Source organism: Ursus americanus, chromosome 10 (genome assembly GCF_024610735.1).
Source record: "Ursus americanus isolate L20-20 chromosome 10, mUrsAme1.1.p, whole genome shotgun sequence".
In the NCBI taxonomy this organism is placed as follows: domain Eukaryota; kingdom Metazoa; phylum Chordata; class Mammalia; order Carnivora; family Ursidae; genus Ursus; species Ursus americanus.
Genome location: NC_142136.1, coordinates 12,495,811 through 12,521,697, shown reverse-complemented (window position 1 = coordinate 12,521,697; position 25,887 = coordinate 12,495,811). Strand labels below are relative to the sequence as shown.

The window sequence follows — 25,887 nt, the reverse complement described above, 5'->3', positions numbered from 1 at the left end:
AGGAATCTTCCACAGCAGCAAATCCTGAGAATTCTCTAGCAGAAGGCATTCTTCCCGAGCATTCGAACGACAGCTCCCCATACGCAAGGCAAACCCACTCCCCTGTTGCTTCTTATGCATTTCCTGGCTCACTGGCTGATGCCTTTCTTCTCCTCAGGGTTTCACTAAGATCAACGCCTTCAACTGGGCCAAGGTGCGGAAGCTAAGCTTCAAGAGGAAACGCTTTCTCATCAAGCTCCGCCCCGATGCGAACGTAAGTGGATTGGAGTGGGTGACCAGACCTCGGAGCCCACCCCGTGATCCGGGGATGGAGGGGCTCTGCTGGGGCACAGGCTGGAACGGCGGCCAACACTGCAGACGTCTAAGGGTCAGCACCCAGAGGCATGCCCAGATGCTGGGTAAGCGCGCTGTCACCTGGGTCGACAGAGCGAGGGTGGAGAATGTGCAGCCCCTCCCGGCACACAGCCCGACCTGTGCGGTTGCTGGGGCGCCAGCCTCCGGGCCACCTCCTCGAGACCCCCCCACTCAGCATCCACCGGCTTCGGGGCTGATGCCTGTCCAGACAAGCCTCCAGCTGTCCCCAGCGTTCCCATCCCTGCTCTTGTCCCCAAGCCTCTGACAGCACATTCTCACAAGCTAATAAGCAGGTCCACCCCACTTCCTACAGAACCCCTAAAGATGTTGCTCACCCCAGGACCCAACCAGAATTTGGAGTGTTGTTCCCCGCCCCCATGGAAAAAAAGATGATAAATGGCCATCTGGGCTTATCGTTCAGCTACAGACTGGATTAAATCAGCTCTTATGGCCTGACCTGGGAAGCAGGCACCCATTATAAGTTGTTTTCTCTGGGAAAATGCTTTTTGAGTTCCAAAAGGCTACTTATAGCTACAGAATTGTGGCACGCTTGTTTGTAAATTGGGACTGCCCAGAACTGTGAGATCCCTCAAAATAGTAGGAATTGCTGGGAATGTTGAGGACTGTGGTGAGTCCTGTTTATAAAATATGGCCACTTACATTGAGAGCGTTCAGTCTGGGAATAGAAAATTATACTGTCCGCTGTCCAGAATCAAAGGACATGATTTTTTCAGCCTTGAGTGATACTTTTGTGCTCCAGAAAAAAAAAAAGTTCATTTCCCGTGTGGTCCCTGGGACCACCTGGAGGCCTGAGCTGAATGTGGCTCGAAAGAGAAAAGACTTAAGACCAATATGCAAAGTTGGCATGAACCTTCAGGGAGAAAATAGAACGAAGAGTGTGTTTCAGTTATTTTAAGGAGGCAAAAAGGGGTTTCAGTACTTGGATTATTTTTAAAGAAGGAAATGTAAGCTGTGTACACAGAATTTATTTATGAGTTTGTCAAAAGAAATGTTATGACTTCTAAGTACTCCTGTTTTCTTTAGTTTCTCTAAGGAATTCTGGGCGGGGGGTGGGGGAATGGTTGAATGATGACTATATTTTGTCATTAGGAACAACTATATTTTACTAAATATGAGAATTTATGGTCCTGCTATATATTAAAATACACAATTGAAATTTTATTGGACATATTTGTTTTCCGTCCCTTTTCTCATTTTTTTTTTTTTAAGATTTTATTTATTTGACAGAGATAGAGACAGCCAGCGAGAGAGGGAACATAAGCAGGGGGAGTGGGAGAGGAAGAAGCAGGCTCATAGCAGAGGAGCCTGATGTGGGGCTCGATCCCAGAATGCCGGGATCACGCCCTGAGCCGAAGGCAGACGCTTAACTGCTGTGCCACCCAGGTGCCCCCCTTTTCTCATTTTTCAACCCAGTGTCCATGGGTAATGGAAAAAAAAAAAACCCAAAGTGGTATTTTCTCTTTTCAGAGCTCGTACCAAGATACCTTGGAATTTCTCATGGCCAGTCGGGATTTTTGCAAGTCCTTCTGGAAAATCTGTGTTGAACATCATGCCTTTTTTAGACTTTTTGAAGAACCCAAGCCAAAGCCAAAGCCCGTCCTCTTTAGTCGAGGGTCATCATTTCGGTTCAGGTAAGGATTTCCTTTCACACCTCTCCTGTTTGCCGTGGGAACATTCCCAAGGCTTGCCTTTTCCTATGGCTATGGTCGCGGCTGTGCATACGATGGGCTGAATAGAGGAAAGTTGGCCTCCAGGAGCTCTGGCTGGTGGGGTGATGGCTCGGTCAGTCTCACAGGCTCCTGGCCGTCCCTTGCTGTGTTCGAATGGTAGTCAGCCAAGAGGCAGTCCACTGGCCACTGCAGACTCCTCACAGGACTCTAATTCAGAAAGGATTTCCTTTCTCTGTAGAAGCAAGTGTGTCGTTAACATTTGGTGTCGCCTCCTGGAATGCCACGTAGACTTGCACATCATTGGTTCACTTTCTCACTCCTTTCAGCAAACGTTTGAGTGTCTTCCACATGTCAAATCCTAGTCTAGGCCTTGGGGAGTCACAGTGAACAGAATTATCCCTGCCTCCTCGAAGCACACAGACTCTCAGGATGCTTTGCTTAATAAGCAAACAGAATTGTTAAGTGGTTTTGTCATGTAAACACTTTCTGTTATTTAGAAGGGAAATACCGAGAGATGACATGGCACATACAGTGTCTCTCAGAGCTGCATTTATTCCTGGCTCACTGAGAAAGCCCGTGTTTCTCCCAGTGATGGAAGGAGGGAAGGAGAGATGGGGTGTGTCGTGTGTTTAAATAAGAATGCCATGCTGTCTTCTCTTCCCTATCGTCCTCCTCCTTCTAGCGGTCGGACTCAGAAGCAGGTTCTCGACTATGTGAAAGAAGGAGGACATAAGAAAGTGCAGTTTGAAAGGTAAGAGAAACTTCGATGCCACTTCTGATTTGACAAGAGTCATTCTCTGCAGGTGACAGTGCGTTCCTGCTAAATCTCTCTTCACCCAGGCCTGGTGGGTTACTGAATGAGCACTTCACAGCGCCCCCAGGCCAGTTTAGTGTAGACAGAAACATCCGAGGACTGGGGTGCTTCCTCGAGGGTGAGATGAGATGCAAACGGACGTTGGAGGGCCAAGTGAGGAAGAAGAGGAAGCCAGCAGAAAGCAGGGTGGAAGAGGAGCAGGAGATAGCGGTGGGGATAAAGCACTCTAGAAACTTCCTCTTCCGGGAGTCCTTGAGTATTTGGGGATTTGAATGGAAAGTATTTCTACAAACTTTTAATGAAATACAGCTTGGATGAGAAGCAGCAGGATTTATTGCTGTTGTTAGCAAATGCTTCTAGCCCTTGCTAGGTCCCGTGTGCTTTGCATACATTAACTCAGTCTTCATACCAGCTCCGTGAGGTCGCTGCTCTCCCAGTCCCTTTATTTTTCCCCTAAGGTTTTACTCATTTCTTTTAGAGCGAGAGTGCGAGGAGGGTAGGGAGAGAGGGAGAGAAGCTCACACCAATCCCAGGACCCCGAGATCATGACCTGAGCGGAAATCAAGAGTCGGATGCTTAACCGACTGAGCCCTCCGGCACCTCTCTCCTATTCCCTTTATGAGATGGAGCCGCTGCAGCTCGAAGAGATTGAGTTACTAGCCCACATCTCAGAGCTGGCAAGTGGTCCCTGGTTAGCCGGCTCCCAAGCCCCCTGCCCCGAGCGTGGCTTTGCTGCCCAGAGAGGGGAGAAGCAGAGAATCCAGGGACTGAGGTACAAGGGTACGCAGCTGACGTGATGACGCACTAGGGGCTGTTTAGTGCATATGGATTTCTTCTTTTTAACATTTTTCTTTTTTTACTATTTTAATCCATATTAAAATTACAGTAAAATAGGGAGAACACAGCAGACATCCACATTTCTTTCCGTTTCTGGGTTTTTTTCCCCTTTTCGTGTGTAACTACTGTTGTGACTGATGTAGCCACACACCCCCCCCCCCCCTTTAGCCAACAGCCTTCTTTGCTGTTTCCCTTCTCCCTTCCCAGAGGCAGCGACGGTCAGCTTCGTGTTACTCCTGTTACACACATGTATGCATCTGAAAAGAATGAGCAGGATATCTCTGGGGTGTGCTTTTTCATTTGTTTAAATAGTAGCACGCTGTACCCACCTCTGCGTCTTGCTTTCTAAACCCTACCCCGACCTGGGGATCTGTGCCGGTCTTTTAAGGTATTGTGAAAGTATGATTCTCTGTTGACAAACATTTGGGGTGCCCAGTGCTTTGTTTTACTCTTGCCAAAACCGAAGCCAAAACAAACCCGATGCTGTGACCATCCTTGTATATTTGGAGTATTTTGAAGAAAAGCTGAATGTACATTTAGCATTTGATCTCTCTGTATTTATATGGTTTCATCGTCTGAGGAGCTGAGAAGTTTCTGATGCTTGTTCACGGAGGAAGAGGAGAGCGCCGGCGGACGAAGGAAGGGAAAAGATAAAGGAGACTAGTGGCATTAAATCCACTTCCTTCTACTGAGACTGTAAATTCATTAATGGGGGCAGGCCTTCCCTGAACTCAGCACTGTGAAAGAGTTAGCTGATTAGTGGTGATTGCCTCTGTTATAGGACTGATCTAGAAGATCATTACCCAAAATACATGAATTGATGTCATATTGTCAGACCGGAATTTGCACTTCAGGGCATCCTGTGGCCCAGCCAACTCTCCCTCTAGTAACCTTCTTAGGACTAGAAAGGGAGTGAACTGGGTGCTCCTTGAACAGGAGCAGGGGAATTTTTTTAGAGTTTAAGTAATTCCTGAACCCTGCAAGTATTAAGAAAAGAATGAGTCCCCTTCCACGGGGCATCCATACACACTACTTTAGGTGCCTTCGTCTTGAGGAAGGGCATAAGGCTGTTACTTTTCATTAAAAAACAAACAAAAAAACCCAAAAAACAAAAAACCCAACTTACCTAACTTTGGCTGTCTTATGTGATTTCTTCCAGGAAACACAGCAAGATTCAGTCCATCAGAAGCCTGGCTACGCCACCAACAGAGCCGAATTCAGAAGTGCCAAAACGAGTCAGTAATGCTGATCAACTGTTACAACTGTGGAGTTTTTTATTTTGTTTTTGGGGGTTTTGTTTTTTTTTGTTTTTTTTTTTTTTAATCAAAGTTTCTCTGATAAGTTCTATGTTTCATCCTATGCTTCTGAGTTATTTGCCCTTCACCTTTGGGGTTTCGTTTTGTAGAGAAGAGTATGGTTGTGTGCCCTGGCTTTGACCAGACACGGGCTCTGTGCACCCCAGCCTGGGCTCAGCACGCCCTGGAGGGGGTCCTTTCTCAGCTGACTTCCTGTCTTCCATGCCATGCTTTTGCCACAGAGAAGTAAGCTCTGTTGGCCTAAACTCAGTTTAGGAGTGGAACCACCCATGGGAGCCAGGAGAGTAGAGCCTACCCTCTAGCTAAATGGGTGTGGTTGTGTGAAGACACTGGTACATCCTTTGCACCTGATGGTTGTAGCTCTCGTTCAGGGCCAAGGTCAGAACCTTTTGTTGGCACCAGACTGGGTGGTGAGTTCCCAGGACTCATGTTACAGGGCAGTGACCGCAGCTGGCAACAAGAGACATTATCACTCTTGCCCTGAGGATGGTGAAAGCTCATTTTCTCTGGAATTGGCCTCTGGATGTGTTTTCCAGGTTTTCTCTACAAGAGAATGCCCACTTTGTCGGGGAAGAACATGAAGATTTCCTTTATGCATTTAAAAAGAGTGTCTAACCTGTCTGTTCTTCCCTTAGAAGTATAAACAAAGAAGTTTTTTTGTCATTTGTCTGAAATCCACGTCAACTTGCCTTTGAGGGGGTCCACAATGTTTTCCTCCTCTCCCTGCCCACCCTTTCTTGGGAAGCCCCCTGTGGGTTGCAAGGTCTCTTGTTCCACGGAAACTTTGGAAACCCAAATGAGACCGGGGGCCCAGAGAGCAGCCAGGCAGTGGCCCACTCGCACTGCTGGCGACCCTGCATTGTCAGCATCCCCACGCACAGAGAACTTTCTGGATGCTGACCGATTGCACTCAGGAATGCCTGCTTCTTGGCGACGTTTTGTTTGAGCAGCGTGGAGAACAGCCTTTACTTGGTAGTTCTTTCAGCTGCAGGAAGCTTAAGGGGTGTTATTAAATTAGCCTCTGACCTCGCCCTCCCCGCCCCCGTTCAGCCCCGGTGTAACCCTCCCCCTCTCTCGCCCCGCCCCGCGCAGGCGCAGCAGAGTGCCAGCCTGCCCCCGGGAGAAGGCGCAGAGCCGGCCGGCGGCCAGGGTGTCCTGCAGGCAGAGGAGGCCCGCGTCGCCGCCGAAGAGCCGCGCCAGAGCCCCGCGCTGCCCAAGAGCCCCGCGGGCAGCGGGAAGGTGGATGGAGCCACGCGGGCGCCGGCTGACGAAGAGGAGGAGGTCGTTAAGGATAGGACCCAGCAGAGTAAAGCTCAGCCCCCGCAGCCGAGCACAGGTCCAGCATCCAGGGCTGCCAGAGGCAGCAGCACTTCCATTCCTTTCATTGACTGCAGTGACGTAGATAGCGAATCCGACCTGCTCAGGGAGCAAGCGACCCAGTCACAGTCCCAAACAAATGACAATTATGAGGGTGATTTGACCAGTGGGGTTTACCTGCTCTCCAGGGATGAGAGGCAGACAGAGGCTAGGTTCAGGGCTTCCCCTCCCTCCATGAAGTCCTCCCGGCCTCCTTCCAGAGAGTTCCTCGATGATGATTCCGCAGACCTGACCTTTGATATGAGCGGGAGCCCCCGACTCCCAAGACATAGCTCCCTGATAGATGAGTTGTTCAGGGGCTCAGACGGTCATAGTACCCCGGCCACCCCACTGTCTCCCGGGAGCGGACAGTCGAGTCCTAATATGAGCTGGGACAGGACCAGGTCTCAAGGCTATGTATCGGAAAACGGGCATGACCCGAAAGAGGAAAGTATGGGAGAAGATCCTCTCCCAGGCCAGGGTCCTCCTTACGAAAACTCTTCCCCCATCCAACAAAGGCCATACTTACGGAATCTTCCCAGTAGATACAATAAGTCAGAGACCGACCCACTCATCCTTAGCCAGGTAGCGTCAACCCCAGAGGCACTGGATGGGCTTGATGGCCGTGAAAAGGGAGGACTGGCCAGCCTGGCCACTTCAGACGGTAGAATGCTGGCTAATGGTGCACCTCTCACGGGTCCGACCTCAAAGCCCCCAGCCATGCGGTCCGCGTGTGCCGGCGGCGTGGCGGACCAGCGGGCACCCCTGCACGTGACCGAGGGCTCCACCAGCAGCGGGACTGAATCCAGTGATTCAGACTCTGAAGTGGGGACCCCTTTGAGCCAGCCACTCACATTTGGCAACCCGGCAGTGCTGGGCTCCCCTTCCATGCCGAGAAGTCAGAAACACTTGGGTGGCCTGCACGTGAGTGAAGAGGAAGAGGAGGATGAGTAGGAGGGCCAGGCTTCGAGTGTTGGGAACCTGGAGTCGCAAGTCCAGGGTTCCAGTGGAGGTGGTCTGTTCTACTGACTCATTAATCTTTAATCAATGTTTGTTAGAGGAAGTTTTGGACAGCCATGTGTGGATAGGGTATGCCTGACTCTAAAATCCTTAAGAAAAACGAAACTTCACACAGTGGGTTTGCTTTCCAAAAAAAAGGTGGACAAGATAAACAGTTAAGATGTGAAGACAAGTTACCGGGAGCTTGTTTAACTTCCTGGTTGAAGGCAAGGAAGAAATACGTTTTTCTGACTCTGATCATGTGTATAGTGTGTTGTATTTATGTGGGAATCTTCCGTGTGTATTGAGTTTGTGTGCAGGTCACGCTCCTATTGATTGAATGTTTAGACTGAAGTATCTTTGAGATCCCAGGAAAGGTGTCGGTTTTACTTTTCCCCCCGTCTTTAAGAGGAGGTGCTGCTTTTTTCGGAGCCTCATAAAGGGAGGGATTGACATAATTCAAGACCATTTGTAAGTTGATTGCTGGTTGAGATGAAGTGTTGGTGAAATCTTCATCAAGAATAATGAACATTTTAATAGGGAGGATAGTCTTTCTTCTTTCCGGACTTCATATGAAGTGATGTAATGGATGTCAGGTGGAAACTAATTTATAAGGGATTGCTGGTTTGTTCGGGATTTGCATCAGTCGGTCAAATTGTTAGCTATGTTTTAAGAAGCTATAACTCTGGCTGTCAGAATTTCTAATTGAAACACAGAAATGCAATCAAGTGATGATGCAGGGGAAAATCAGATCTCGCAATAGGCACTGTTGTTACCGGGCTGCAGACTAAAGGCCTGCCTTTGAATCCTGCGCAGCAGAGAGAAGGACCGTTTTCCAGTATTGCTGCCCCTTGGTTCGTTATTATGTACATTCTTAACATTCACACTTGGGTGAACAGTGTCTCCTCTTGGGAACAGTGACTTCTAAAAGTTCCTATGTGCAGGAAAAAAAGTGTACGTAGTAAAAGGTTTGATTTCTTTTTAAATCTTGCCCACCTCTGCCAGTGCCTTTCACTCAGCATTCCTGCATCTTAGATCAGAGAGCCTGGTTTTAACTTGCTTGTTTCTTGGCCCCAGCACAAGGGAATCACCTGGGACATTTTAAAAATCAGTGATGCCTGGGCCCTGACCCTAGACATTTTTATCTGATTGGTCTGGGGTGCCACTTGGGTTCCCCAGCCTGACACAGTTGCCTTCTAGAATCTAGTGGAATATGTTGAAACTGATAGATAAGTTTCTGGCTTGCTTGCAGAGTAAGGAAAGCATCACCAATTAAATACTTTCATTAATTAATGCCTGTTACTTGGTACTTTGTAGTCTTTCATACTTTTTTAAAAAAGACGGATTGTAGAATCAAATTTTTAGATCCCGAGTAACTACCAGATTATTGAAAAGAGTTTTAACAATGATATGTCCCTGGTGTGCCAGCATGCCAACTGCCTTACTAAACTCATCCGTGTGGCATGATGACAAGGGAAGGGCTACACTTGCTTAAAAAACAGGGTAGAATTTGGCAGCCGTATATAACAAATAGTTGTATTGACTGACCTCGTGGCTCACGAACGATGATCTGTCCACATGAATGTTCACAAGTTGGTTTTGAAGACGCTGAAAACGTAATCCATTTTTATACAAATTTTTCTTGTTTTATTTTCCTAATCATTTGATTCAGTGCATGATTGATGAATCAAACTGATTATTGGATAGTTTGAAAGATGTTCATTGAAGTAGTCTATTGATGTCTTGCATTAGATTTATATATTTAACAGTCACAGAACTTTAAAATTAGAAGGGACCTTAGAGATCGTCTAGGGGAAACCTTCACTTTGTGGATGACAGACCGCGTTCTGTTGAAGTCGAGAGACTTCACGTGGTCTTACAGCTACTGCATGACAAAGCGAAACTAGAACCTTGGCCTGTAGCCCTTCAGCTGTGGTCTGTGTGACCTCTTGGTGCAGTAGGACCTTTTTGATTCAGTACTTTAATTTTGGAGACTTGTTCTAATTAATAATTAAAATCAGATGTGGAGACCAGGGATCATGTAGACTTAGGCAGTTACAGTCCATAATACGTAGAAAGAACTGCTTTCTCTGTTGTGGGGTTTTTGCACTGATAACGTGTTTTTGTGTATTCTGTTTTGGACTTAGAAAAAGGTATTGATTTACTGTATAAAAATGTAGTCAAATGTGAGTTAAGCAGAGTCACATTTGGAATCCTGTGGTTTATTTGTGAAGGTGATTCGTTCAAATGAGTTTTCTTTTTACCTCTAATCACACAGCAGCCTGATGAAGTATGAATGAGCAACGGGCAGTAGCTTACCCAGCATACAGTGTGAATCAGCAAATGTAAACCTCCAAAGCAAAACATGCTCCAGTGATTATTTTGTTTTGCTTTTTGCTTAAAGGAGTGATTTTTTTTGTTGTTGTTTTTGTTTTTATCTGAAGTGTTTTAAAAACAGCTGATCGATGGTAGTATACTCAGTTCTGAATTGACAGACATTCCCCTTTTAGGGTTGCTCATCACATTTTTCTCTGATTGGTTTTGTACCAGCCAGGCCACTCCATGTCTGCTTCTGGGCCAGTATTTATGAAAGCAGCAATCCTGATGTGATTAATGGTGCTTAACAGAGAAGGGGTATGGTTTGCTCAAAAGCCACATAGCCTAAAGTGCTGAGAATATTCACTGACTGCCTCTGGGGGAGCTTTCTGTGCACTAGTGAAAAGTCTAAGCATGGGTCGGGGAGTTGAAGCATTCTTTGAGCCTGGTGGAGCCAGCTTGCACAGGAGACATGATCTCTCACTAAGCAGAGGTCAGGGAAAGCCCACAGCCTCCCACCTTCTGCCCTTTCAGCGCCTCCTCATCCCCAGGTCTTTACCTGGCCTCCAGCGCCTCACAGTGTGGCAGAGAAGGACATGCGTGCGCACAAAGTTGAACCAGGGGTGTAGCAAGACCAGTGATGGCGTTGGGTGTGAATAGGTGACCTTGGGTTCATTCCAGTCTCCAAAGGGTTTCCCAAGACCTGTCCATCTGTTTTTCTAAGACGATAGCTAGTGCAGAGGGCTCCTGAATCAAAAAGCCCAGGTCTTTACGTAATAGCTGCTCTATGAAATAGGATACTGTAAGGCCTTGGGTAGAAGACAAACCATTGATAGAAACACATCTTCCAGCCCCCAGGCCTCCTCCAGGCCCACCTTGCATCAGTGTCTTTTGTGAGATGGTATTTCAAAGTATGCAAATTATAGCCCCTTTCCTGGTTGATTTTTGTTGCTGTTTTTCAGGGCAAAATAAAATGCAAGAAATTCTTTTAGCATGAAGAAATGCATTTATTGAGTTCCGGAACTTAAAGCGAACTGCTCCAGCTCCTTTGACAGGCATCTGTGTGCCATTGACAATATTTTATTAGACAGGCATTTAATTAAAGGAAGTCTGTGGGCCAGATTCTTTCCCACGTATGTGACTCATATTTGGGGATTTCTCACGAACTTAGCTCCAAATTGTGCCACGTGGCCCGCACTTGAAATATGAATAATTCTGATTTTCTTCTCAACTTCTTTGAAGATTCAAACTCAGCAATGCTTTAAAAAAAAAAAAAAAAAAGGCAGGCCTGCAAAACTAAAATACAGCCTGAACCTCTTGAAAATTTGCACCAAGTATACAAAATGTAGTCTGTGCTCCATTGAATCAGAAACTTCGCTTGCATATTAGCCCTGGAATCCCTTTGATTGTGTTGTAAAGCAGGATCTAAAAGAAGGAAAAATGAATGAGATTAAACCGTCATTTTAAATTTTGTTAAAATTGGTGCCTCTGCATACAGCTTCCTTTTTCTTACCTATAATCAGTGTTCACATGCTTTCCATCAACTTTTTCCACTTAAAGTGTTATTCCATATTCAGCACAGAATGAGTTTGGTGCAGTTGTTATCATGAGTCAATGACAGGCCCAGCCTTAAATTAAGAAATTTGGGGGCCCTCTTCATCACTGGGCTTATTTTGAATTTCTTCTATTTTAACCATTCTTTGCCTCGGCCCTTGTTCTTATTTAGCAAGAATTTAAAAGAGACCTCAGAATTGCATTCCTAAGAAAGGCTCTGTTTTCTGGATCTTCTCTCTTGGAGGCTGTAAGCCTTCCTTCTCTGATAGTTAATGAGCCTCGTCAGTCTGAGGCTGGCTGGCCTTCCTCTGGTTTCGTGGGGTGAGTCTACTGCTGCAGATTTTATAAATCAGACTTCAGCAGAATCTTTCTCTGCCATCCCTGCGATAGAGAGTAAGTCTCTTTTGAACCTGAAAGGAGTGAATGTTTCAGAATAATCCAGTGCTGGTGGCTCTCTGATGAGTTTCCACACTCAGCCCCGTTCACCACACCCACGAGAGCAGAAGGAAGGAGAAGCACTCGTCATAAGCTTGGAGAGCAGTAAGTGATAAGCAGGCGCGACTCCGGTGACACGAGAGGATTTCCTGGCGTGCTTTTTCCTTGTTAGTTTCATTCTGTCTGTTTCAGTTGAGTGAAACAATACAGGGAGATGGGGTCCGGAGGGTACACTCGTGCATCAAAATAAGCATGCCACTTAATGTAGCCATTCTCTTCTTGTTAAAAAATAATAAGAATGGAAAGCAAATAAAAAACCAAAGAAACACCAAACTCAATAATGAATTGGCATTATGTTGTAGGTATCTGGTTGCCACTTGCTTAGGGCCATCCTTGAAAAGGTCTGTTTCCTCAAATGACCTACAGATTTCCAAGTAATTCCCCTATGAACAGAAGTCGCAGATGCTCATTTGTATCCCATGTATGTTTGGGAGGTGGTGGGTGCAGTCTTGTTTTGACCAAAAAATAAATAAATAAATAATGCATCATTCCAAAAAAAAAAAAAAAAAAAAAAACACCATGAATGACACTTCTAGCACAAGGAACTTTTTCTTCTCTTCTGGTGAAAGCAGTTCAGCATCCCCTGGTGGGAGCTGGGGAGGAAGTGAGAAAAATCTTCTTTTCCTGAAAGCTTTCAGAATTGAATAGACTGATTTGTTCAGGATCATTTCAGAGTAGACTGACTGCAGACACCTCAGCTTCGCCTGGAAACAGCCTGTGGCATCTTTTCGGCCTCTGGTGTCGCTCCCAGGGGAAGGCCGCTCCTCTGTGTCTTTGTATGGGTTCTTGGTCAGGTTCCCCTGGAATGCCTTGGGGTGGCTTTATACCTGAAAGCAGGGAGGATTAAAAAACCAGCTGTTGACACGGGACGGGTGATCTACAGCTGAGAGCTAGTTTAAAAGGTTAACTGCAAGGCTGGTGCCATTAATGCCATCACAGGATGGGCACTGGAAGATCCTGGGGCTTGCCGCTGGCCCGGGGGCAGCGGTCTCAGCATATTGAAGGGTAATGGCAAATCGTTGCCAAATGCAGCACAAACCAGGGGCGCTAAGGATGGAGTGAGGACTGTGCGTGTGTGCGTGCAGTAAAAGGCATCGAGCAGTGATTGACTCCTCCTCCTTTCGGGTAAGAGGTGGAGGTGGTAGTGGGACAGGGAGTCTGCTGGCAGTGTTCCGCTCTCGTACGAGTTTGTGTTGTTAACTGGCTCTCAAATAGGAAACAGGAGAAGGTTCATTTTGGAGCCCGCGGTGGTGTGACTGGTGTGTCGTTACTCACGGACAGGCTTTCTGGCTCATGAAACTAGGCTAAGGGCTCCTTTTTCCCGGGCCTCAAAGTCCCTTTGTAGGAAATAAAGAATTTGTCACTCTGCCTGCAGTGATGTAGAGAGAGACCAAAGATAGTGGTGAAGACCACGCACCTGCTCTTTCCACACACAGCTCCGTGCCCAGTGGAGCCAGTCCCTCACGCTCCCCACCCCATTTCTGCCTGGAAGGTTGCCGTGAACACCTGACTAACCAGACTTCACAAGCTTGGCCTATATTATTAATCTAGTTCCCTTCTGTTCTTTCTGTGTGTATATTTAATACTATAGATAAAATATTTTATTAAAAATGTCTAATACACCAAATTTTAAAACGGAAAAGGCTGGGGACTTCATTCTCATTTTTGTCATTTGTTTAATAAATTTGAGAAAACATTTTTCTGTTGTTCCATTGTATGCACTGTTTGTCAGCATGTACCTATCTAGAAGAAAAAAGCTTTCCCCCCTCCCCAATGTTCTGTCTTTATCCTCAGAGCATGGTGGCCCTTCTGTTCCCTGCATTTTTGGAGCACTGTCCGATGTCTTTTTTTTTTTTTTTTTACACTGCTAAATACCAGTTTGTACTTGGAATACCTGTTTCCTCTAGAATTACAGTGATCCTGTTCACTAAACAGCAAGCTTTAACACGGAGGCATGCCGGGGTCATCCCCTGTTTCACTGAGGGGGGGAATAGAAGGCAAATGAGGTTTAAATGAGGTCTAAAGAACCTTCACTTTTCTGGTTTCGTCTTCTAATGAGCCTGCATTTTGTACTGTGTATGCATGGGGGGCGGGGAGTCTTTGGAAGCGAACAGGATCACTGTAGTTGGGGGAGAGGTCTCCTGGAAACAGAGCGTATCTGTGGCCGCAGCTTACGTAGGGGAGCTCAGACATCTAACCAACGGGTTGGCTTCATGTTTTGATTGGGACCATCCTTTCAGATGGGGGTAGAGCGTTTTCCATAGTTGGTTTCTGTAAGGGAATTGAGTTGGGTGTTTGCGTGCAGGGGCTGGGGGGAACGTAGAGAAGACCCTGCCCCGCTCAGCCCCACTTGGCTACTCATGACTAGTAAGCTGTTACTTGTTTTGATGTGTCCCCAAAATGTAGGCTGTCACAGATACTGTCTGGTTTCATCTCCTCTCCATGGCCTGAGAGTGCATCACCGCAGTAAAGCATGGATTTATGCCACCGGGAGGGGTGCTGGCTTCGCCAATAACAATGAGCTTGGTGGCTCTTTCAGCATGGAAGGCCGAAGTCCTGTAACCGTCTATGCACGATATTAATATTTCTTGTTAATCTCAGCTGAAGAGGCTTTGACTTGTCCTAACAGGTATCTTGCTGTAAAAACTGTCAATTGTAACTGTTCTTTCCCACTGACGGCGAAAGCTTTGTCCTGAGTACAAGATGGTATTTTTCATGGGTACGAAGCATCATGTTCCCTAACCCAGACGCTGCCCCCACCCCCACCCCCACCCCCACCCCCACCACGTTTGAAGAGAGAGAAATTCTCCTTTCTCTTTTCTTAAGAGCACACTAGAACATTCTCTGTCATTGCTCCCTTGGTAGGCGTTTCTCTTTTTCTTTCCCTGCAAGTTGCACTGTGGTTGCTTTTCTGAGTTGCTGGACGATGAACACCGAAGTTGATGCTTAGCTGCTTGTAAAACTTTGTCTAAAGAACCTCAGTCTGAGAATAAGCAGCACATACACACATGACCCTCCACACCCTCCGTTATCAAGAAGAGGACAGCACCACCAGGATTGGTAATCCTGTAAACTAGTTTTTCTTGCGGCGCCTTGTAATTTTAATAAAGCATTGTCCGCTTTTTCCAGATATTCCATTGTGGGGGAACCCAGCTGAGTTATCCCAGTAGCGAATCCTGTCCGTTCGTTAGAGAACCCATTTTCCAGCTCAGTACTGACCTTTTTTTGATAACTGGTTTTCAGATGCAGACAATCTCCAGAGAGAGGTCATTGTATTCTTTTTTGGAGGGAGATGATGGTTTTAAAAAGAGCCTTTTTAAAGATCCATGAAAACCTACATCTGTAATGAGTTTCCTGCATGTGCCTTTGGAACATATTCTGGGTATGTAGAGAGAAAAATCTGTATTTTAGAACCAAATACCAGAAGACAAATCACGATAGGTGAGTGGCATCTAGAAGCTTGCCAGGTAACTTTGGGGGGAATGTTGAAGAATCAGCATGCTGTTCTAATTGCACTTATTAAAATTTTGAAAAGAGGAATTGAAAAGGCAATCTGTATCCTCAAATAGTTACATATTTCACAAGCCTGCTATGGGTGACTATTTTTAAAAGGATTATCAGGTTTTCTAAACACTTAACAGGAAAAACAACTTAGCTAATTAAAACTAAGATTACCAAGGTACTGACCAATTTAAAATACAGGACAGGTACAGCTAAGTATTCGAAATGCCATTTTCTGTTACTTAGAAAATAGAATCGAAATTCTCGTTTCCCAGACATGCATGAATCTGTTCTTAAGCCTTAATATAGTCAGAGGAGGTTACGATGCAGCTGTGTCCGATCCCAAAAAGGGGGGCGATGAGCGTTGAGGTTGGCTCGTTGGTTATAAACCACGTTGCCGCTGTTGACGGGCCACTGACAAGGGGCTGGTCAGGAGATGCTAGAGTGTGGGTGAGACTGCAGCGCTTCCCCAGAGCAGCCAGGAGAGAAGAATTATGAATGTATTTTACATTAAAAAGAGAAGCTAAGCCAGATTTTCAGCTAGGTGATAAATTGAATCCATAAATATAGCCGTGCTAATTTGAAGTTCCGTAATTGTTTGTGCCATGAGAATGTGTACATTTAAAAGGATTTTTAAAAGCAATTACCAGAAATGCCTCTCTTGAGAGCAGTATTCATGATGGCATTTCCAGTCCATGGGGGTGACATAAACTCCACCCTCTTGATTCGGGTTAATGGCAGGGAGGGGGGACCGTGGGGGAGGGGCATGAAATCATTTGGAAGAGGTAGAGGGTTTGAGTGTTACTGAAAATCTAACTGGAAATAACAAAATGCAGGGCAATTTCTGGAAATAGGAAGAAATAATTTTTAAAGGAATCCGAAGCTTCCAGATTTTTGGAGTATAACTGATCTTTTATAATCTCTTAAAACTACTTTCCACCTGTTGCCTTAATATGCAGGTGCTTTCTCAAAAGATCCCCTGACATTATTCACCTAGATAGAGCCCATTGCTGAAAGAAATTACTTTGTGTCTGTTTGTCACAGAGGAAAAAAAAAAAGATAAAAAATACCCAGGCATTAATGAGTTCACGAGTAGCCGTGAACATCAGTCGCAATGTCCTCTTCTCGTCACCTGGGGCTGTGCCTTCAAAGCAGGTGACCGGCTGCTTAATTTGAACAGGCTTGATAAGGCTACGTAGGTAAGCGGGCTGGTTTTATCGTACAGAACAACCCTGTTTGTTTGTGGAATGGACTACTTCATTGAAAATTGGTTACATGTAGTTTGAGTAACTGTTAACCATAGACGTTTTAAGATCCAGCTCTTCACACCTGCCCGAGGGTGGACCGTACGTGGACACCACTTTGTACAGACAATCGTCACAGCACTCTGGCTCAGAGTCAAAGAGCATTTTAATTTCTCATCAAGCTGCCAAATTCTACTGACTATCAGCATATCTCACTGATTGCTGAATGGTAAATGAGCTACGTAGTTTGGTTTGGGCCATGTCACCCATAAATTTTCAAAGTCTCAAGTACTTTCTCTTGCAAGGGGAGAAGGGGGCTACTCTCCATCACACAGCTTAAATGAGCAAACTTGAACTTCAGAGTTTGGACTTTCCCCTTAGAATTGCAGACAGATTTCTAGACTGGGCTGCTTGGTATTTATTGATTTATCGGTCCTACTGTTAAATACACCCATCAGCCTTCCTTTCTCAGGCCCTAGGAGTAGACCCAAAGCTAGTGGAAGGAGCCACTCTAGAAACGGAAATTGGCAGCTCTAATGTTGGTCATTCCCCGAGTCTGTGTGTTGCACGTGTAAAGTTGCTGGTCACCCACATCTTTGGGCTACGTGAGTGACTGCAGCAAGTTGTCCCCCAGCAACCTGTGGCTGACCCAGGGATGCCCTTTCCTCGACCTAGGAACATGGGTTGTCATGAAGTTCACTGCCGTTGTCCCATTTTCTGAATCGTGTCTCAGACGTGGTCCAGTGTGGACTCTTCTAGATGGCTATTTTCTTTGAAATGTGCCCTGCCCTCTTGGCAGGGCAGACGTCTCCTGGAACCCTGGTCTGTTTTCTCCTTCTTTCAGTCTACTAAGTTAGAAGTGTCCCCAGGGTACTTCACAGGGCAATAGCTTTTGACCTTTGGAGGGTGGAAATGCTTGTGCTTGACAGGGGCCACCTGCATTGTCTCCCTCCCAGTGGGGCAGGTGGTTTTTTATCTGCTGCTGCATGCTGTCCAGGGCCTGACTGGTACTGTTTCCCCACCCTACCCCCCCACTCCTCCTACAAGCCAGCCTTCTAACTGCTTTTTATTTTTGGCTCCAACTCTCACTGATGAGGTGAGTGCTTTTTCTCCACATCACTGCAAAACCGAGGCCCCGCATGCTCTCACTTAGAACTGCCTCACCTGACCTCACGCAGAGCGTGAGAGCTGAAGGTAAGCCCCACATTTTGCCAGATCATGGTGGACAAATAAAAAAGCGACTTTGATACAGTGACTCACAAATGCATGAAATGTTTGAATCTCTAGACTGCCAGAATTTCTCTTTTCTATTTCCTATTTGTAGTGATGACACTTTTCCTTTTTGTGATTTTTTTTTTTAAGAAGAGAATAGTGTAGTACCTTGAAACATTAGCAGTTCTAACTGTTGTCACTATTTCTATTTGACAAGTTCCAATTCTTTCGAAATCATTGTACTCGGTTGTGCACTAGTGTCAATAAAATTGACATTTGTGAAGCAATTTCTGGCCTTTTTCTCCGGGTTTCACTGGGTCTGGTGGTGTGTGGGGCGTGTGGGTCTTTGTCTAACACCAGGACTTTGTCTCAATGATGCGTATTAAAAATGCCAGGATTTCCATGGAGAGATTTTTAAAACGCAAACCTCTTTAATCTTGCTCACGTTTTTCAGATCTCATTCTTCAGGGATTGTTGTCCTGACCCATAGCCCTGTAGCAGGACGTCTGCTTTTTTGCTCTTCTTCCGGGTGTGCTAGCTTTCCCCGCACGTGTTGGCGACAGCGCTAGCTGGGACGGGGCGGGGGCTGGTGGTTTCTCACGGTTGGTTCATTCCTCCTGTGATCAAGTTCACCACCCTCCATTCTAGGCCATCCCATCTTGTAATTTCAAAGTGGATATGGATGAATCCAGAGGGAGAGGATAGCTGTCAAGAGAACGGGGTATGCCCAGAGAACGGCACTTCACCTTTCTCTCCGAGATCCTTGTCAGTGTGCGGAATAGCCATGAGCTGAAACTGCACTTTGGAGAATGAGAGAGCATTTTACATCGTCTTTCCTTAATGATGGTAACAGACGGGACTGCAGGCCCCTTGGACTTTGTTTACCCTCGCGCTATCCCCTAGCAAATCTGTGTTAGAATTATAAATGTGTTAGGTGAAAACACGCAGGTAGGAGTATATTCTGAAACGTCCCGGTTGGCTGCAACGGCTTGAGGTTTGGAGACTCGCAAAATTCTGTTGGCAAAACATTGCACGTACACGTCCTGTCCTTTGGCTAACGTATAATGGGTAATGATACGTTTTCATATTATTTAATGTATCCTTTGCAGAGGAATCATTAATGACCTGTCACTTTTTGACTCATCAAGGGGAATTGTGATAATGTAATAACCTCCAGCTTTGCATGTCGTGCTAGTGTTTCTGTCCCAAACAGTGAGAGAAACATGGAATGCCGTCACCAGGTATAATAAGCTTGCTTCTGTTCTTGGTAGAATGGGGAGTTAGCTGCTCATCCTTTCCCTCGCTGCGGCTCGTTGTTACAAGGTGTAGTCTGTCCTGGGTACATCAGTCATTTAGTCTCTTTTTAGAATAGCTCTATTTTTCCTAGTCCTTTCTCGTGCCTCCTGTCGGTATAGACACTGTCTTTCTGGAATAATTCGTAGACGCTAAGGCAGTAGTAAGGAGAAGAAGGTCCCGTTCGGGGATCCACTATGCTTCTGAACATTCCCTGAGCAGAGTTCTCTGCCTTCTCAATCACAGAACTCTGGCTCCATTGACCCATTCATACTATGGTATGGCAGCCGCAACTCAGAGAAAAAAACTAGAAAATCGTGAAGCACATTCGATGTGCAGAATGGTAGTCAAGGTTCTAAAGATTTGATATGGGGGGAAATTGTAAGTAGCAATCCGGTCCCAGAAGGAATTACTTTTTTTTTTCTTTCTCTCTAATACTTCTCATCCCCCAATAGGCTCCCTGACTGGTAGCCCTCACCTTTCAGAGCTGTCCATCAACTCCCAGGGAGGAGCTGTGCCCGCCAGTGTGATCTTGTCTCCCAACCTGAGCCCCGACACCAAGCAGGCCTCCCCCTTGGTCAGCCCGCTGCTGAACGACCAGGCGTGCCCACGCACCGACGACGAGGAGGAAGGCCGGAGAAAGGTGCGGGGACCTGCGTGCACACGCGTTACTTTTTTCTTCTTTAACTGCAGTAGTATACTAACCTGCCATTTGAACCATGGCTAAGCACACTGCTCAGTGACGTTAAGTACATTCACAGTGTTGTATAACTGGTCACCACCCATCTCCAGAACTTTCTCACCGTTCCAAATTGAAACTGTCCCCATGAAGCAGGAATTCTCCATCCATCCCCTTTCCCCAGCCCCCGGCAACCACCGTTCTGCTTTTTGTCTCTGTGGATTCGACTGCTTAGGTACCTCATACAGGAGGAATCCGACGGTATTCGTCATTTTGTGCCGGACTTCTTTGATTTAGCGTTATTTCCTCAAGGTTCAGCCACCTTGTAGCATGGGTCAGAGTTTCTCTTTTAAGGTTGAGTCCCATCCCGGGGCGCCTGGGTAGCTCAGTCATTAAGCGTCTGCCTTCGGCTCAGGGCGTGATCCCGGATCCCTGGGATCGAGCCCCACATCAGGCTCCTCCACTGGGAGCCTGCTTCTTCCTCTCCCACTCCCCCTGCTTGTGTTCCCTCTCTCGCTGGCTGTCTCTATCTCTGTCAAATAAATAAATAAAATCTTAAAAAAAAAAAAAAAAGTTGAGTCCCATCCCATCGTAGGTAGAGCACGGTGTGGGGATGCACCTGTCTGTTGGTGGACAGGTGGGTTGCTCACTCCGTTTGGCTGTCTCGAATGCTGCTGCCAGGAACACGGGCATCTGGGTGTCCGCGTCTCCGATTCCATTGCTCTCGTGCGTATCCCCGAAGGTGGAATCGGGCGGACTCTCGTGCAACCTAGCAAGGCCAGCAACAATGACTGCCTTTCACTTACTGTTGAAAGAGAAAGCAAACCCGTGGCTGGCTCGCTGCAGAGAGGTGTCTGTTCACCTAAGCGATGGACTTCAGGGAACCGAGTCACGGTGGTGTCACCAGCTGCTTTCACTTCGTCCCCTTAGCTCAGCCACCGTGTATTTCCACGGACAGCCTAGCTTCCGTTTCCCATCCGCCAACACCGCCGGCCCCCGGCTCCCGGGACAAAGGCCGCTGTGGTTTCTGTTTCTTTGATTTCCTGGAAGACTTCCTTGCTCTGATACTTTACTAGTTGGTTAGATTTTCGGATGCCCAGTTTTGAATGAATAGTCCTCCGCGGTGACGAACACACTCATGGCAGGCCTTTGACTGAGGGCAAGATTTATGTGGAAGGAAGCATTCCCAGGCTCTTTCCTCATCCTGGGAATCCGTTCTCTCCTCCTAGTTCCTCAGAAGAACAGGAAGAGGCTTTTTAGCCTGGAGCCCCGTTAACAAAAGATGGTAAATTAGCGACACAACGCTTTAATCAGGACATTCTTAGAGACTTACGCTCCACGATTATTATCGCTGCTTGTTTCTTCTGTGGATTTTGCAGAAATTCCCCACGGACAAGGCGTACTTCATCGCTAAGGAAGTATCCACCACAGAAAGGACGTATCTGAAGGATCTTGAGGTCATCACTTCGGTATGTGTAGCATTTCCCCTGAAGCATTCAGTGATGTAGTTTATTTCACCTCCTAGGGGGGCTTTCAGAGAGAAGCTGGATCTAATTAAATGTTGGGCTCTCTGACTGCAATTAAAAGGATTTGGGTTATAGAAATGAGATGGTAATAGTATATTTAATTTGGAACATGCGCTGTAAAAATTTTTGTAATTGTGATTAAGTGCAAAGGAAGGAAGTTTCTAAAGTGGAGAAAATTAAAATGAAACCTTTTACTGCCTGCTTTGCACCAAGGCAGAGCCGTTCGCGTGCTGCCCGGCATCAAATGTAGCTACTTTTGCTCAGGAAGACCCCGGAGGTGAACAGAAGCCTCGTTTTAGCCTTGGTAATAAATTGAGCCACATCAGCAAATCTGCCAGAAGACTGCCTTTTATTATTTTTTATCAGTCCTATTCAGACTTGGAAACAAATTCAAAGCATTGAAGAAATCTTTATGACCCCTGGATTCTGGGAAAGAACTAGCCACTGGAGGTCAGTAGGAATCGCAGGGCTTCTGTGCCTCTGGGGTGTGACTGGCAGCCGCCCCGAGCAGGTGCTCGGTGAACGCTGTGGGACGGCCCCGCCTCACCGCAGCGGGACGAGTAGCTGTGTGTGAGGGCAGTGGCTTCCTCTCGCTGGTGCAGCCTCCTCTGTGCTCAGCATTTTCACAGAGGAGCAGAGATCGATGTTCCTAAAGGGTCAAACCAGAGGGTGAGCGGTGGTCTAAATCAGCGATGACCCGGTGAGTTGGCCAGAGTGCGAGTTCTGATTTGAGGTAGCTGCCCATTTCCAAAATTTCTCCTGGCCTCAGCAACCCGCTGCTGGCACGTTGTGGGAAGCCCTGAGAAGGAGCTGGGTGCGTCTGACCCCGGCGGACGGAAGCAGGGAAAAGCGGCAGGGCCCAGGAGCCCCTGGTGCTCCTGACTGCGCCCAGATTCCACAGGAAGGCCCTGTGTCCTCCAGGCACACTGGGCTGCGCCGTTATTTCTGACGAATTGCCACCATCCATGTGTCCCTTTGTGTCCTCTTTTTATTCCAGTGGTTTCAGAGCACGGTGAGCAAAGAGGACGCCATGCCCGAAGCCTTGAAAAGTCTCATATTCCCGAATTTTGAACCTTTGCACAAATTTCATACAAGTTTTCTCAAGGAAACTGAACAACGACTAGCCCTGTGGTGAGCACAATTACGTTTCACAATCACACGTGTCCCCATGCCCTCCTCTCTCCCTCGAGCTTCCTTCTACACAGCTGTCATGCCCAAAGATAAAGGCAAGAACCCGGCTTAAGATGAACCAACCTTAAAATGGTTTTCAGGTAAATTCTGTGTGTATTTAGAACTCATCCTGGATTTTTGTTCCCTTTGGTTTACAATTCTTCAGAATCCATGTTTTCTTATAAGTAAGTGAATGTCACAAAAGAAAGAAGGGAAGTGCTTCTGGAAAGCCGATGTGGGCTTGAAGGAATAGAGGCATATGGAGGGACTTTCAGGGGTGTTGGTGGTAGTTCACTGATGCTTGCTTTATAGTCCTTTGTGAAGTATCTGTATGTCTCATGCAGTTTTCAGATTTATATCACACAGTGTTGAAGAAGTGCTTGGAAAAACGTAGGGCCTGATGTACTGCACCCTTGCACCTTGAATCCCACTTCTAGGAATCGATCTTAGGGATGCATTTCTAATATGAAATGACAGAGGACAGAGGCCGCCATGTTAGAATTAAAAGACTGCACGTGATCTAAATGTCCATGAATAGACTGGCTCAGAGTAACCAGTGGAGTCTGTCATTCAATACTGAGTAGCACAGCACTCTGGGAGGAAGCAGAGCGTGGTGCAGAAGGGTGGGGAATGCTTTGTGTGCCGGAGGGTGCAAAATCCAGTGTGCCCTTCCCTGAAGTAGAACCTTTACAGAAAATTCTTAGGGTTTTTGTTGTTGTTGTTGTTATTGTTATTGTTTTTCTTTTTTTTTAAGACTATTCTATGTAGACATTTGGGGATTCACTCTCTACTAAACATTGCATTTAAAAATTCCGGGAGAAAAATAGCAAGAGGCATCTCTGTTTTTGGCAGGGGTGGACGCCGTTGTATACTGTATCCTCACTGTAGGGGAGAATTTGCTTTAAAGTGATCTCGGGGCATTTAGCGACTGGGGGCCTGAGGGAGCCGTGGATGAGGTGGTCTCGCCCCAGCTGATCCCAGACCATGGGATTCAAGTGTCAGCTGAACGGGTTCGCGGGGCTGCTCTTCTGTGTCGTGAAGGGAACGTGCTGGGGTGTCTGGCCATGTGTGTGCTGGAGGATAATTTGCATGCAGTTCTCGCCCTGCGATAGGAGGAGGTGGGAGGCTTGGCCAAGGTGGCCCCAGGGAGGGGAGCGCAGCCAGCACCGAGCAACAGCCTCAATGAAAATGGGGAAAGATTGGAACCCCCACTTGAGAGTCTTACTCTAGGTTGGTTTTGTGAATGTAAGAGAGGTGCCGCTTTTCAAAATGAAAAAAAGATTCTGTAGGATCTAACTTCTTATTTTACCTCCCAAAGTTTGCTTGGAAGCTTTCGTTGCGTTCTGCCGTATTATGTTGCCTCGTCATTCCTACAAAGCTCAATGATGCTTTCCTAGGGGAGTCCGAACTCAGAGCCTTGGAGCAATGAGTTCACAGCTCCGCGGCCAGTGGGGTGTGTATTAATACAGACTTAAGTCCTCTCGTAGGCTCAGAGCATCTCGAGTTGGTGTCGCTCTAGCAGCTTTGGTCCACTGAAATAATGGCAGTTGACCTCAGTAATGTTGGAGAGGTCACACATAGGCTATGTCACCAGCAGGGCCCTGGCAGCCCAGCATGGTGGCTTCAGCTGGGTCCTGCCGCCACAGAGAACTTAGGAATAAATGCCATGCTCTTGGATTTATCTGTGCCCATAAATTTTTAGCATCCGGCCCTTCACTGCGGAAGAACATCCAATTGCCTAAAAAGCAGCTGCTAGCGTTTATTTCCCAGAGGATTTTCAGTGGAGTTTCTTTCAAAGAACTGTAATTTTATTCATGTTTTACATTGCAGAAGACTCAAAGCGAGCAAGAGAACAGATGCCGCTCAAGGACACGATATGTCCATGCAACAACTGATGGCGTTTATCAGGAGTAAATGTAGAAGTCTGCGGTTAAGTTCAGCGAGTCATTTCCTCAAGTGCATGATGAGGAAGACCTGCCTGGCAGGGGTTCAAGGCCAAAGGGCTGGGTGAATGAGTGTCAGCGTGAGCCACTAGAGTAACACGGAGAGGGCCCGGCGTCGTCTCTGTGGCCGTCAACACTGGCTGCTCCTTCCAATCACCTAGAACCTTTAAAAAAAGTCTGGACAACCAGCCAGACCCCGACCAGTAACCCTGGCGTCTCGGAGCAGTAGGGCCTAAGCGCCAGGAGTCCCTCAAGCTTCCCCGGTGACTCCAGTGGATAGCCAAGGTCAGCAACCCTTGTCCCGACTGTCCTAGACACAAAAGAGGCTCGAGCATGACAAATGAAACCTTCAAGGCTCGGGGCTCCTTCAGAACACTGGGCCCCATTCTGAGCTTCACATTTGAACTAGGATAATAAGAGAATGCATTTCATTTTAAAAAAGAAAAAAAGGTGTTGGAACTACGGGCATTTGTCCTAGAAGAGAGAAGATTTTAGAATATATGTTGGCTCTCTTTCGGCTGGTCATGTGAAAAGGGAGTGTCTTCGTAGCTGTACCAGGGCACAAAATTTAAACAGTACGTTTCCAAAGAGGCACGTCGTGTCTAAATATAGAGAAGGATTTCCTAACACTAACACTTAGCAATGAGAGGCTGCCTTATGAGGCAGTGAGCTCCTCCACCTTGGGGTTTCTTGAGCAGAGTTGACTGCTTTTAGAAGGTATTTATCTGTTGGGCGGAACCCCAAGTCTGGCAGTGCATCGGGGTCACCTGGGGGTGGGGGAGTTTTGAAAAAACACAGATTGCCCATCCCCCTGCAGCTCTCCTGAAGCAGAACATTGGGAGGAGTTCCAGAAACGTGTACTTCTTGAGATGACGGTGATGGACACGTTTTCTAGAGCAACTGATAGGGAGTTCTTCTGACAAACCTAGGATTCACGGATTCTTTGACTTGCATTTTGGCTTGTGAATGAGCGCAGGCGGGCACAGGCGAGCGGGCGGGCGAGCGGGCGAGCCTAGTGTGTGAGTGTGAGGCTTTGCCTGCTGGGGGCTTGAAGTCTCGGGGGAGGCAGGCATGGAGAAGGAGGGCCAGGCCACGGATGAGTGGGCCACATGGCACATGGGCCGCAGGGCATCATTGGCCAGTTCTGGCCTCGAACAACATCTGGGCCGTTGATGTGTGCACAGCAAAGGCAGCCCGGGAGTGAATATGTTTAAGGAGGAGAGTGGAACACAGAGGCGTCATTGAGAAAAGGACTTCACACTGATTCCTGACCTTTGGGCCACACAGAAGTAGGTGTATAGGTGTGAATGTACGTGTGTATTGTCTGTGATGCGGGAAGCCCGGGCTGGCTGGCGCAGACTGGGGTGGCTGCATCCTGACCGGGTCCACACTTGTGGCCACAACGCCAGCCGCCGTCTCTGTCCGGCTACCCGGGCCCTCGCGGAGCTTCATGCCTCATCTGTCACCACGCCGTGCAGTCTCCACCTCTAGGGCTGTTACACGGACCGAATGAGACGGTGTTTGTGAAGGGCTTAGTGCTCTGCCCCATCCACAGAAAGGCGGGGGGAGCTGATCATTTTTTACATT

The 25,887-nt window shown here is 47.1% G+C and overlaps 1 protein-coding gene across 6 annotated transcripts in view; it reads left to right on the top strand.

Moving 5' to 3' along the window:
• The window catches only part of FARP1 (FERM, ARH/RhoGEF and pleckstrin domain protein 1), a 267,299-nt gene that overhangs the window by 203,411 nt on the left and 38,001 nt on the right, over positions 1–25,887 (top strand). For 5 of the 6 annotated variants that reach the window (XM_045810988.2, XM_045810987.2, XM_045810986.2 and 2 more), the window contains 8 exons: positions 158–253; positions 1,843–2,006; positions 2,728–2,796; positions 4,856–4,931; positions 6,105–6,348; positions 19,438–19,625; positions 21,041–21,130; positions 22,185–22,318. In XM_045810988.2, the coding sequence (XP_045666944.2) occupies positions 158–253; positions 1,843–2,006; positions 2,728–2,796; positions 4,856–4,931; positions 6,105–6,348; positions 19,438–19,625; positions 21,041–21,130; positions 22,185–22,318 (1,061 nt within the window). The remainder of the gene's footprint in view (positions 1–157; positions 254–1,842; positions 2,007–2,727; positions 2,797–4,855; positions 4,932–6,104; positions 6,349–19,437; positions 19,626–21,040; positions 21,131–22,184; positions 22,319–25,887) is intronic. The other variant, XM_087865037.1, reaches the window with a different exon arrangement.